The sequence below is a fragment of the Pinus tabuliformis genome, chromosome 1_1 (assembly GCF_031772625.1).
Source record: "Pinus tabuliformis cultivar Carrire ecotype Pingquan chromosome 1_1, CPIR1, whole genome shotgun sequence".
Lineage (NCBI taxonomy): Eukaryota > Viridiplantae > Streptophyta > Pinopsida > Pinales > Pinaceae > Pinus > Pinus tabuliformis.
In genome coordinates this window covers 686,836,723-686,849,709 of record NC_142297.1, presented here as the reverse complement: position 1 = coordinate 686,849,709, position 12,987 = coordinate 686,836,723, and the positions used below count along the sequence as shown (strand labels likewise).

The 12,987-nt window shown below is 35.7% G+C and overlaps 1 protein-coding gene across 1 annotated transcript; it reads left to right on the top strand.

Moving 5' to 3' along the window:
- The first annotated feature begins 206 nt into the window (after nucleotides 1-206).
- LOC149215277 (uncharacterized) lies at nucleotides 207-6,273 on the top strand. The gene is made up of 3 exons (XM_089391060.1): nucleotides 207-1,582; nucleotides 1,716-3,279; nucleotides 5,848-6,273. Exon 2 carries the CDS (start codon nucleotides 2,302-2,304, stop codon nucleotides 3,247-3,249), a length of 948 nt encoding a protein of 315 aa, XP_089247186.1. The 5' UTR covers nucleotides 207-1,582; nucleotides 1,716-2,301; the 3' UTR covers nucleotides 3,250-3,279; nucleotides 5,848-6,273.
- The last annotated feature ends 6,714 nt before the right edge of the window (nucleotides 6,274-12,987 follow it).

Genomic DNA, 12,987 nt, shown 5'->3' with positions numbered 1-12,987 from the left:
ATGCATGTGAACCAGTAACCAGTAACACAAGGACAAAAACATTTGACCAGACGCCACGTTATCTTCACTTCTACCACACATACAGAAAAGTTCCTGGCAATCAAAAGTTCCTGGCAATCAAGTCCATCTTTTATCGCATATGTTGAATTGCTCTGCCGTTTCAATAAAGTAGGTTAATTCCTCAACTTGTCAAGCCTTACATTACCTTGTTCCCTGCTCCCACAGCTTGCTAACTGGGATGGACCTAGGTGCATGCAGGCTTCATTGAACACACATTGCGGTCAGTTAAGTGCGGAGACTCAGAGGTGTAAAGAAGTGCCGAAAAGGAGACTCAGAGGTGAAAAGGAGTAAGTGCCGAGAGGCAGATCAGGTGCCGAGGAATCAAAAGAAGAAAGAAAGATGTCAGAACCACCTGTTGTTAGCGCGCTGATAGAAACATTCACTTCAATGCTCGCTGAGAAAGTCTTGAAAGAGGTATCGCTTATCACTAGTTTCAAAAAAGATTTTGAATTTCTTTGTGATGATCTTTTTTCTGTTAAATTATTGTTGGACGAAGTCGGACAGAATAGCAACTCGCGTTCAATGTCCAATTGGCTGCAAAAACTTGAGGATTTTGTGATTGATGCTATGGACATAGTGGAGGATTGTCAGGAAATTAGCAAGTTTGGTAATTTGATATTCTGCAAATTCGATAGACTCATTTTCCGTTACAAGATGGGGCGGTGGATGAGGACATTAAGAGAGGGAATAAACGAAATACATGGAAGTGCAAAATATTTGAAACATCTCGTGTCGGTCCTGCAAGTAAATGCATTCAGTGCCCGTAGCTTAGAAGATAAGAGGGAAAGATTTACTGCTCAAGAATCGCAGATGGTTGGGAGGGAATATGACATTGCTGAGATTACTAAACTTATATTGACGGAAAATGGCCCTCAACTGATTGCTGTTGTTGGCATGGGAGGGGTGGGAAAAATTCTTCTGGTACAGAGTGTGCAGGAAAGCTTCGAACGTCGGATTTGGCAAACAGCATCGGAAAATTTAGATGTGAAACATTTGCTACTTCAGATCGGGAGGAAGTGTTGGTGAAAATCAAATGTCCAAAATGCTACGAGTGATGAGAATAGTGTTCAAAATCAAAATCTCAGCAACACCGAGATTAGAAGCAAAATTATGGAAGACTTGGAAAAAAACAGATCTCTATTTGTTCTCGATGATTTATGGGACAAACATGATTTCCATAAAATTGGATTGTCATCGCTAAAGAGAACAAAGATTATAGTAACCACCCGTGATCAAAGAGTGGTAAACAGTACCCCACCTCCTTACATCTACTCATTGAATTGCATGTCCCAAAAACAGTATGAAGTTGTTCTGTATTCATGCTTTCCCTGAACGTGTGGATATAAATTGTGGTCTTCCAAAAGACCTTAAGAGGATAGCTGAGAATATTGTAGAGAAAAGTGGACGACTGCCCTTGACTGTTAAAACAATTGCAGCGTCTATGGCAAGATTAAGGAGGATTCCAAATGACTGGGAATCGGTCTTAAATGGTCTAAATGAAGCAGAAGCGATGAGTCACCAGGTTAGACCTCCTCTCAGGCTAAGTTACGAGGCTTTGCCTTATCATTTGAAGCTTTGCTTTGATTACTGCTCTTGTTTTCTCAAGGATAGTCGATTAAAATCTGAGTATTTGGTGCATGCTTGGATTGATGAAGGATTTACCCCACAAACAGCAGAAAACCCATACGCTGTAGGGCTCTCCTACATTGATGAACTTATTGATCGATGTCTGCTGGAAGTTAACAAGGTTGGTGGGGATGGACGGGTAAAGTACTGCAAAATACATGACTTACTGCATGATTTAGCTGTTTCAGAGTTCCACAAAAAAACCAGATGCTTTTTGATGCCAGGAAAAGAATTGAAAGAATTTCCAGCGGGTAAGTGCCGTGACCTCCGTAGAGTTTCTTTTATTGAAAACAATATAACAACAATCGGCGAAAACATCAGGTGTCCAAGGCTCCGGACCCTAATGCTAGGGAATAATCTCAATCTTCAATCAATTTCAAAAAGTGTGTTTCATGATATGAAATATCTGCTGTATTAGATTTAAGCCACACACCCATTCATTCTTTGCCCGAATCTGTGGGGGTGTTTAAAACATTTAAAGTTTTTGGATCTCTCCCAGACAAAGATTAAAAAGCTTCGTAAGTCGTTGGCTGAACTGCGAAGACTCCAATTTTTGGATGTTAGTCAGTGGGAAGATCTATGTGAGCTGCAATCAGGATAGGTGAACATAGATCTATGCTACATCTAAATGTGAAGGGTTCCCACAACTTGGAGTTGCTGCCTGTCGGGATATCGAAGCTCATCAATTTACACACATTGAAAGGGCTTGTATTCAAAAGCAAAAAGGACGCCGATTCAAAGGCCTTCCAATCGAGCGCTGTGTGGAAGAGGGGAAAGGCAGCAAATGCAAAGGCCTTGCAATTGAAGGATCTAAAAAGAATGACCCTTTTGCAGCACTTATCATTAACACTTGAAGCTTCTTCATCAGAAGGTTTTATTCAACTTGAGAAGGGGACTTTTGAAGACATGAAAAGTATGCGGGCCTTTTCCTTCAAATATGCTGCTTCTTCTCAAGATTCTCGTTGCCGTCTCCGTCTTCCTGAGGACATAAAAGTCATGGAACGCCTTGAAATTCTTCATCTAAAGAGGTGCGTGGTGCAAGATTGGATCTTTGGGCTTCAGAACCTCATGGAGCTGGAGTTACATGGGGATAACAACCAGACAGAAGAATATAAAGGCCTCGAAACTATTCCTAATTTGAGAAAGCTAAAGTTGTCAAGCAACGAAAAGTGCGTTGTCTTTCCAAAGGAGTTTGGTGCAGATGGGGCATTTCCCAAGCTTGAGAACTTGGTCATCAAACGTTTTGACAGTTTGGAAAACCTTCCTCCCTTGCACGATGGTGCATTGCCAATGTTGAAGTGTTTGCAGATGAAATACTGCAATCAGTTAAATGATATCACCGAAGCATTACAGAGGCAGACTAGAATTCTTGAAGAAATAAGGGTGAAAGGGTGCCCAGGCTGGGAAGATGGCATCTTGAAGTGCCATAGTACCTGGCAACTTCAGAAAGACGGTGGTATCAAATTGACAATAAACGGTTACACCATATGCTGCGAAAATGGTTATACCAGCGGAGACTCTGGCGCAATAGAGTACCTACAAGCTATTAACCTGTCCATTTGATGCTAGAGAGGAATTTCTTCATACTTCCAGGTAAGTGCTAGTTTCTAATCCCCTTCCAAGATTCCTGGAGATTGCAGAATGGTTGTTTAAGACAAATATTTGATGGTCGCAGTCGAGTCAGTATGCGTGTTCAAGACGAAAGATTACCTGGTTGCGTTATGTATGGAATGAATTATGTAAAGAATGGGACATTAGTTTTTAATTCCGTTTATTAACTGGTATATATTTATTTGAATTACCATTTATTTTGAGTTTAGTTTTTAATTTTGTTTATTTATTTAAATTTATTTTAAGTACTAATTTATTGTGAATTTAGAGGGATCAAATTTCTTGAGAGCTAAAATTAATGTGTTATTTTTTATTATTTAAATTCTATTTTTTTAAGTGTTATTTTTTATTATTTAAATTCTATTTTTTATTGCTAAATTTATATATATATAACCAAATAAAGATTTTAACTATAAAATAGTTTTTATTAATTTTTATTAAAATATTTTATTGATAATTTACATTGAACATTAATATATTTTGTTGATAATTCACATACATAAATTAGTTAACATAGATTTTCAAATATTTTTTAAAAAGTATAAGATTTAAACATCTTATTCATACATTTTTTTATTTCTATTCCTTTTTTTATTATTATGATGGACATTATTTTTCTATTTAGAATGTAATTTTTAATTTTTAATTTTATTTTAAAGAGAGACTTTTATTTCTATTCCTTTTTTTATTATGATGGACATTATATTATGATGGACATTATTTTTCTATTTAGAACATAATTTTTAATTTTTAATTTTATTTTAAAGAGAGACTTTTATTTCTATTTTTTTTTTTATTATGATGGACATTATTTTTCTATTTAGAACATAATTTTTAATTTTTAATTTTATTTTAAAGAGAGACTTTTATTTCTATTCCTTTTTTTTATTATGATGGACATTATTTTTCTATTTAGAACATAATTTTTAATTTTTAATTTTATTTTAAAGAGAGACTGGTACATAGACAAACTTACACATCCCTTCATGATGGGTTGTAGAATGAGGCTCTTAGCTCAATTATATAATCAATAATTTTATTTAACATTTATATTGCTCCACACAATTAGAAAGCTGAAAGAGTGCAATGGGTTGTAAATAAACCTCTCAACTCAATTACATAATCAATAATTTTATTTAATATTTATATAAATCCATGCAATTTGAAACTGAAACATTGTACTAGATGAATGCTGAAACAATGCACTAGATGAGTGAGTAAACCCTGCACTAAAGAATTACCTTAAGAAGTATGTCTTCTTTCTAAATAGCAGCTGAAGAAATTTTTCTTCCATACAAAATTGTGTACTCTTTTATTTATATATATTTTTTATTTTGATGAGATGAATAGTATAAAAATAAATATTTAAAAAAAAAAAAAGATTTGAATATCTATGAATAGTATGAAATGTGTCAGAATATTCATGTAGTATTAAGGATTAAGATTTATCTCTAAATTAATTATGTTATTTTAATTAATTAATTTTAAATTAGTTAATAAAAAAATGTTATTTCAAAATGTCTTACTTTGTGTAAGTGGTATTGATAAGCCATAATATTGGCTTATTGTATTGTATAAAAAGTTATTTACAAGTTAAAAATTTCCATGAAAAAGTGAGAATGAATTGTCACAATTAAAGTATATTAATGTTTTCATAATTAATAATAAATTAATTTAAAATAGAATTATATTTTTTTTAATTTTATGATTTTTTTTAACTTTCAATGCAAATTGTGTGGAAATTATACACTTCTTAAGTTTCAGCGTATCAATATACGGTTGATAGTTTTACATGGTATGCAAAATAGAAAATTCGAATTTGGAGAAGTCTTTAATTACGACCTACCATACCCACTATGAGGTAAGTTTCAGTGTATCAATATACGGTTGATAGTTTTACATGGTATGCAAAATAGAAAATTCGAATTTGGCGAAATCTTTAATTACGACCTACCATACCCACTATGAGGTTTTTAGAGAACTGTCTAGAATTTGAGAGTGAGCTTTATTCAAAATTCACAAGTGGGCTAGGTTCTTCGGAAAGTTGCCATAGGTTTTGACCTGTCACTGAAAATTATAAACTGTTTCCCACAAATCCTTCAGTACCACATAGATTTCCCATAAATTTTGGTATACCTCAATATCTAATAGAATTCTAACATTTATAGCAAGCCTATTATCAAGGGAAGCCACTGGCCAGTAATTGGGAAAGGATGCAGCCATGGGCAGCGGCCCCTGCATCTTCCAAGTCGTAGTAAATTCGTCGCATGCCCAAAACAATAAATGCCCCCCTCGACTCTAGCAGCAAACTCAACCTCTGTCTCCATTGATTATTTGGGCTTCATTTAAATTAAGAGGTAATACGGTAAATTTTTGGTTTGGGAATTTGACGATTTAAGAGTGTCGATGTATAAATTTATTCAAAACTTATTTTCGAATATGTAAATCAATTTCAAATGAGGTAAGATCCTTTTGTAAACTTTGTCCATGCATTACAAATTTGGTGTAAACATTATTTGAAAATTAATTTCCTCTGTTCTTATTTTACAGCGTTGATTATTCGGACTCCACTGTGGGCGTCACCGGCAGGAAGAAAAGAGGTTAAGGTTCGTCTTCTGATTGCCATAAGTACTCTAACAATACCAGCTTTCAAGCACAGACAAAGAGAGGCACAACCGCAAAATGAACGAACGGGCTTCATTTTTCCATTTCAACCATTTTTGCTAGCAGAGGGCTGCGTGCTCTAATTAGTTGAAGATTTATTTAAAAAATAGTATTACAGCCAGGTGCCCAAAACAGGGGATTTCAAACTTTGGATTTCTCTAGTTTCATATATTTCACATTGTGTAAATCACCAATTTAATAACAAAATATAAAAAATATGACAACAATTTAATTTGGGCATTTCAACTTTGGATTTCTCTAGTTTCATATATTTCACATTGTGTAAATCACCAATTTAATAACAATTTAATTTTTATGTTTATTCAAGTAAATGTTGTTTCCTTTATTTAAATTTTGAATAAATGTTATTGCTGTTATTTAGTTTTATAAACTAAAAATATAGTTACCACAACTATTGCAGTTAGGTTTGAATGTAATAATTCGCCTTAAAAGAATAAAACATAACAACTTTGGTGGAAGATGTTTTTTTGGTGAGTTGTCAGAGTTTTAGTGGAAGATGTTTCTTTGGTGAGTGGCTTGTATATTTTTTTTGTTATTTTATTGTGAATGAACAACCAAGAAGATATTAACTTGTGGGTGTGATTTGATGATTCATTGATAATATTAGCTAAGAGAAATTGATAACACTCTTTTGATAACACCCTTTTGACTCGTGGGTGTGATTTGATGATTCATTGATAGCATTAGCTAAGAGAAACGGATAACACTTTTTTGTACGCTTTTTTATATTTTTTTAATGTTGGTTTAGCAATTAAGAAAGAGTTTTCGATAAAACTATTCTATAGTTGTTTGAATTTTGAAACTAGTTTTGCAATTAGAAAGGGAACATGATAATGCTATTTTGTACTAGCTTGATTTTGATGTTGATACCAAAAGATAAATCACGTTTCATTATTCAACCTATATGCCATGTTTTATTCTATAGTTGTTTGAATTTTGAAGCTAGTTTTGCAATTAGAAAGGGAACATGATAATGCTATTTTGTACTAGCTTGATTTTGATGTTGATACCAAAAGATAAATCACGTTTCATTATTCAACCTATATGCCATGGGGATGAATGGATAGTGTTGTTATTAGAAATCGAGGTTTGTTGACCAAAACGTGGGAAATCCTAGTCTCAGTGGCAACTGCACCCTTTAGGTGAGCGCAAGCAAAATATCATAGTTGTGGTAATACTCTAGCTGAATTGCACACTTTATATGACCCCAAGCATGATGTAATCTGAAAGCATGATGTAATCTGAGGTAGGTTACCTTCCACTCGAATATTGAATCTTGCGTGTGGATCACAAATCCTTGGTAAAGAGGGTTCCTAAATCTGGAACCATTCAAGATACATCATTGTTATAATAGGATAACAATCCTATGAATATATAGAAGGCCACTGCTAAGCAAGAAAATTAACTCACATTAGAAGGTAAAGTTAGACTATTTCTCCATCCTAGAGGGAGCAAGGAGACTTCGTTTACCACTTGTTACGTTGGTAAGTATATGCTTATCTTTCTGCAAATTATGGAAAAATTGCATGCTCTATGAGAATTTATGTAGGTCAAAATATTATGTGGAAATTTGTACACGGCAAAGAAATGAAAGATTTGGGGAGAGGAGTATTTCTCTCAAAACTTGAGTGGGGGAGATTGCAATTAAAATGGAACTAAAACAACAGGATCTTTGATTTCCTTGCATAGTCTATTTCTTTTGTCTATGTAAATATTTCTTCTGTCCAATAAAGATTTACCAACTGATGCAATGACGACTTCCAGCGAAGGTTAGGTTCCATGTTTCCTATAGGGTGGTTATCCTCCTCTATCGTGGGTACTGTCGAAACAATTATAATAGGAATTTCTTACTATTTCCAGCGGCTCCATGACTATTGCGTAGACATACTGTTATTACAAATAAGGAATGGTATGTGGACTATTGCTTAGACAATTTATAAAGGAAAATTCCAAAAAATGGCATCTTCACAATTTTTATAGAAAACTCCAAACAAATGGGACCTTTGATTTCCTTTAAATTTTGCATACTCGATTTCTACTGTTTGCATAACGATTTTCTCTTCTGAGAAACATTTACAAGCAGAGTTTCTGGCAAAGTGAAAACCCTACAGAGACATTATCCTCCTCTGCTTTGTTGAGCGAAAATGTATATATATATATATATATATATATATATATATATATATAAACCCTCAGAGCTAATTTAATCTAAAATTAAAATTAGTAATTTATTTTTTAAATAAAATTTCAATTCCTTCTCTACTAATTTAATTATATAATTAATTATTTATAAATTACAAATTTTTAATTAAATGCATAAATAAATATATAAAATAGAATTAAAAGTAATTTATATTCTAGATTTTGAAACTCAAGGAATCAATAAAAAAATATAAATTATTTGATTATAAAATAATTCAACAATAAAATTTAATAAATAAATTAAAAATTATTTGATTATAAAATAATTTAGCAATAAGAAGAAAATCAAATCCTGGATTCTATCTAATAGTCCCGGATTCCTCAATAACCTGCCAGACCTCCTCTTTAATTAAATCCCAGAAGTTGTGAAAGAAATTGGATGTGAAATCTAAGGCCAGGCACCTTTCCTTCTTTGAGTTGTCGCATTGCATTCTCCACTTCCTGTAAAGATATTGGCCTCTGGAGGAGCTGATTGTGTTCCTCTGTTATGATTTTTGGGATATTCTTGGTGATCTTCTCTATGGCTGGTTGTCTATCCGCTTGACGTTCTTGGTGTACCTGCTTGAAATAAGTAAAAAGCTCTTGTTCTACATCCTCATGTTTTTCCAATCATTCTCCTTACCAATTCTGGATGTGAGTGATGTTGTGCATTTTCTCTGGATAGTGGTGCGATGAAAAATTTTTGTGTTTCTTTCGCCCTCCTTAAGCCATCTAACTCTTGATTTTTGTTTCCAAAGTATTTCTTCTTGCTTTGCTCTTTTTGATATTTGTGTCTGAAGGTGTTTTTCCTATTCTGGGAGTGCTTCGGATCTTCCCTCCGTGATGATCATCTGTTGTAGTCTTTTCATTTCTTGATCTAGAGCATTTTGTGCTTGGAAGATATTGCCAAAGGTAAGTTGATTCCATTGCTTGATGTTTTTTTTGAGATTTTTGAGCTTTTGTTGGAATTGATATATTTTTGAGCCATCCGTAGGTTTGAAACTCCTCCAAACCGCATTTATCAGGTTGATGAAGTTTGGATGCGTCAACCAGAATGCTTCAAAGCAGAAAGGCCATCGTGTAATGCCTCACGATATTTGCGATTGGAGTGATATTGGCCATTGATTTGAGCCTGTGAGAGGTAAGATCGAAGCCGAGAAGTCTCCTCCAAGATGGATTGCATTGTCGGAAAGCAAAAATCTATCCAATTGAGAGGCAATTTGATGTGTACTTGCTCGTTTGTTATTCCAAGTGTAGATTCCATTGTTGAATGTCATATCTATGAGCCAGTTGTTTTGGATGAAATTTTTTAAATGAATGCTTTCATTATCTAGTTTGGTCTCGCCTCCTCTTTTTTCTTCCAGCTTTGTAATCATATTGAAGTCTCCTCCTGTAATCCAAAATGGATGTGTTCTGTTGGAGTTGATCAAAGATAAAGTATACAATATGTCTATCTTATGCATTGCCTCTTGCGGGAAGTAGACATTGGTCAGGTGACCATGCACATTTGTCCCTATTATATGAAAGGAGGCTTGAATGAAGTGCTTACTCGCATGAATGTTGGTAAGCGTGATAGCTCATTCGTCCTAGACTATTGCAAGACCTCCTGAAGCTCCTAAGGCATCCACTACTACTGCTTGACTACTTGACCATGCTTTTATAAGGGTTAGACCCAGTGTTGTAGAGTTGCATTTAGTTTTTTGCATGAAGAAGACTTGGGGTTTCTCCTGCTGAATCATGTTTTTTATCAAGCTGTATTTCCCGGGGCTATTTAGCCCTCTAATATTCCATGAAGTGAGCTTCATGATTCATTATTGGGTAGAGTATTGTAATACTTTGTAAGCTTGGAGTATCTTCCCAATTCCACCAGCATTTCCCCAATGTGGATGGTTCTTTGAAGATTCGTTTTCCTCCCTCTTTTTTTATTATCTTTAGGAATGTTTTTGCCATCCCATTGACTTCCAGGCTGAATGCCTAGTGTTGAAAATGCAACAAGATGATGGAGCTTAGTGGAAAGAAGTCGCCTTCACTAAGTGGGCCCGCAGGTTATTTTTGGCGCAAAGTCTATTTTTAGACTATGTCTATTTTTAGACATATGGACCATGGTTTATGAGTTGCAGGATGTTATTTGTGGATGATTGGTCATGTTGGCAAAAATAGATGGACTTCTATTTTTAGACATACGGGTGGAGTCTATTTTTAGATTGCCAGGCTAAAAATAGATCAGTCGAATATTATTAGCTCTTAATAATATTTGGACTATAAAAATTATCTTATCCTCTTGGAGCACTTAAGTTCGAGCTAAGGATGTGGCACATGCAACTGTCAGAAGGAAATACGCTTTTCTTGTGGGTTAGTTGAGCTATTGCACGATAGACTTCAGTTAGAACTCAAGTGATTGAGTTTGGTGGAGTTGATTGAGGAGTTGATGGAGTTGTGTTCAGTTTGACTTAGTTGAACTAGTTGTATTTAGTCTAACTGCAGAATACACTAGTGATGAGTGATGTGAATTAATTATTAATTAATTCACTAATTATTAACTCATAAATCAACTAAAGAATACATCAGTTAACTTAGTGCATGGATAATTCAGTGGAGACAAGTGTTAGAGGTGAGTGAAAGGGCAAGACAGCTGTCAGTTGTAACTATAGTTGTGCATGAGATTTGCACAATCAATGGATTGAGTATTTCCAATGAGGATTGCGTGGTTCAGCCAAGGGAAATACGAGTTTGGATAAGCCATTCTCATCTATTCTCATGCAGGATTGTGCAGTGGAGGCAAGCAAGCAGCGGAGGAGATTTGAACCTGTGATTGATTCAGATCTGAGCTAGTTTGTGTGTAACATGTGGAGATAGTACTGAGTACTTGCGAGGAGTATTGTACTATGTATTGTTACATGTTTTCAAGATAGTACTGAGTAATTGCGAGGAGTATTGTACTATGTATTGTTACATGTTCTCAATCAATATAATATATAGATAGTTGGGGGTTTTCAGTTGTATGCTTTCCCCGTGATATACTGTGTTGATATGTGTGATTGATGCTTCAATGTGCGCATGCCATTGTTTCTGAATACTGCAAATTGATGATCAATAGTAGAGGAGGTTATGTATTATGCATGCATTCCACAAATAGTGTATAATCAGGATAATCTCAGTGAATAAGTGTCATATTATTCAAAATTTCTACATGGTATCAGAGCGAAGTTGATCATCAGATCTATTATTCAGAAAGTGATTACATTTTATTTCTTCAGGGAGAGTCTGTAATCGGGCCAGGTAGCTTCTGGATTCATCCTTCTTTTGGAAGATGAGATATCCGGTAAAAGCCCATACAGTCAATCTCTGTACGAGAAATACTTTGTTGTCACGAATTTTAGATCAGAAGCAGTTGAGTTTTGAGCTTGTGGAATTCGAATTTGCAACAGTGTTTTCTTGGTGTCAAAGATGAAATTTCTTTCTACGGATTGCGATTGGAGTATGATATTGAAGGAAGCTCGAACTATATTGCATGGAAAGACAGGATGGAGACGATGTTAGATGACAATGGGCTGAAGGAGTTCATAGAGGCTGAGGTCCCAAACCCTATTGATGCTGCTCACGTTGAGGTTTGGAAAAAGAAGACAACAAAGTGTCGAAGGATTTTGTTGGAGGGCGTGAAGGATCACATTGTATCCAGCCTGCATGGAAAGGCTTCTCCATACTTGATGTGGAAAGCGTTAGAAGATTTATTCCAAAGCAAGAGCGACGAGAGGAAGTTGGCGCTCAAGGATAAACTTAGAAACATTAAGTGTAAGAATGGAGACAGTATGCCCAAGCATCTCACGAAGTTCACCCAATGCCGGGATGAGCTGGGAAGTGTGGGGGTGACTGTTGATGATGAGGACTTGGTGAGCTTGGCTCTCTTTGGTCTTCCAAAGAGTTGGCATTCCTATCAGGACTCTGTCAATGGTCGAGAGAAATTGCTAGGATGGGAGAGACTTTGGTCAGATCTTGTGCAAGAGGAGATCAGGCGAAATACCAGGGATGAATCTTCATCAAAGGCATCTGATGAAGAAAATTGCGCGTTGGCTGCCAAAGCAAAGAAGGGGAAGGAGAAGGGTTCTCTTTTCGAATCCAGTTCTTCCAATGATGGGAAGAAGGTTGACAAATCGAAAATGTGATGCTTTCGTTGTCATGAGGTGGGCCATTATGCTGCAAATTGTCCACGGAGGAAATCCAAGAAGGGATCCGGGGAAGGATCTGAAGGTGAGGCACTTGCTTCACAATTTGAGTTGGATTTCACACTCTTCGCATGCATGGTTTCATCCATGGTGGGAAGCGGTTGGTTTCTTGATAGTGGAGCTTCTTTCCACATGACCGGTGACAAGAGTTTGTTCAGTACTTTGGAGGAGAAAGATATCCAGATACTCGTAGTGATGGGTAAGGATGAGAAGTATAGTGTCTTAGGTGTAGGCATGATTATTTTTCATAGGGAGCATGGAGCTCGCCTTACCTTGACTGATGTCAAGTATGTACCAGGACTGAAGAGAAACTTGGTGTCGATCGCGATGCTGGAAGACGGAGGCTATGATGTAGTCTTCAGTAAGGGAAAGGTTTTCCTTAGACACATCATCACTAGACAGGTGAAGCAGATTGGTTCACGGGTCAAGAACCTGTATGCTCTTGAGGTTCAAGATGCATGCAAAGCCTTGAGCAGCGAAGAAGCTGATGGAGACTTGGTGGTTGAGAGGGAGCGTATATTACCTCTCAACATGCAGAGCCAGAAGAAGTCTCAGACGATTGTGGATGAGCCACGATTGATGCAGCAGCTTCAGGAGGTTG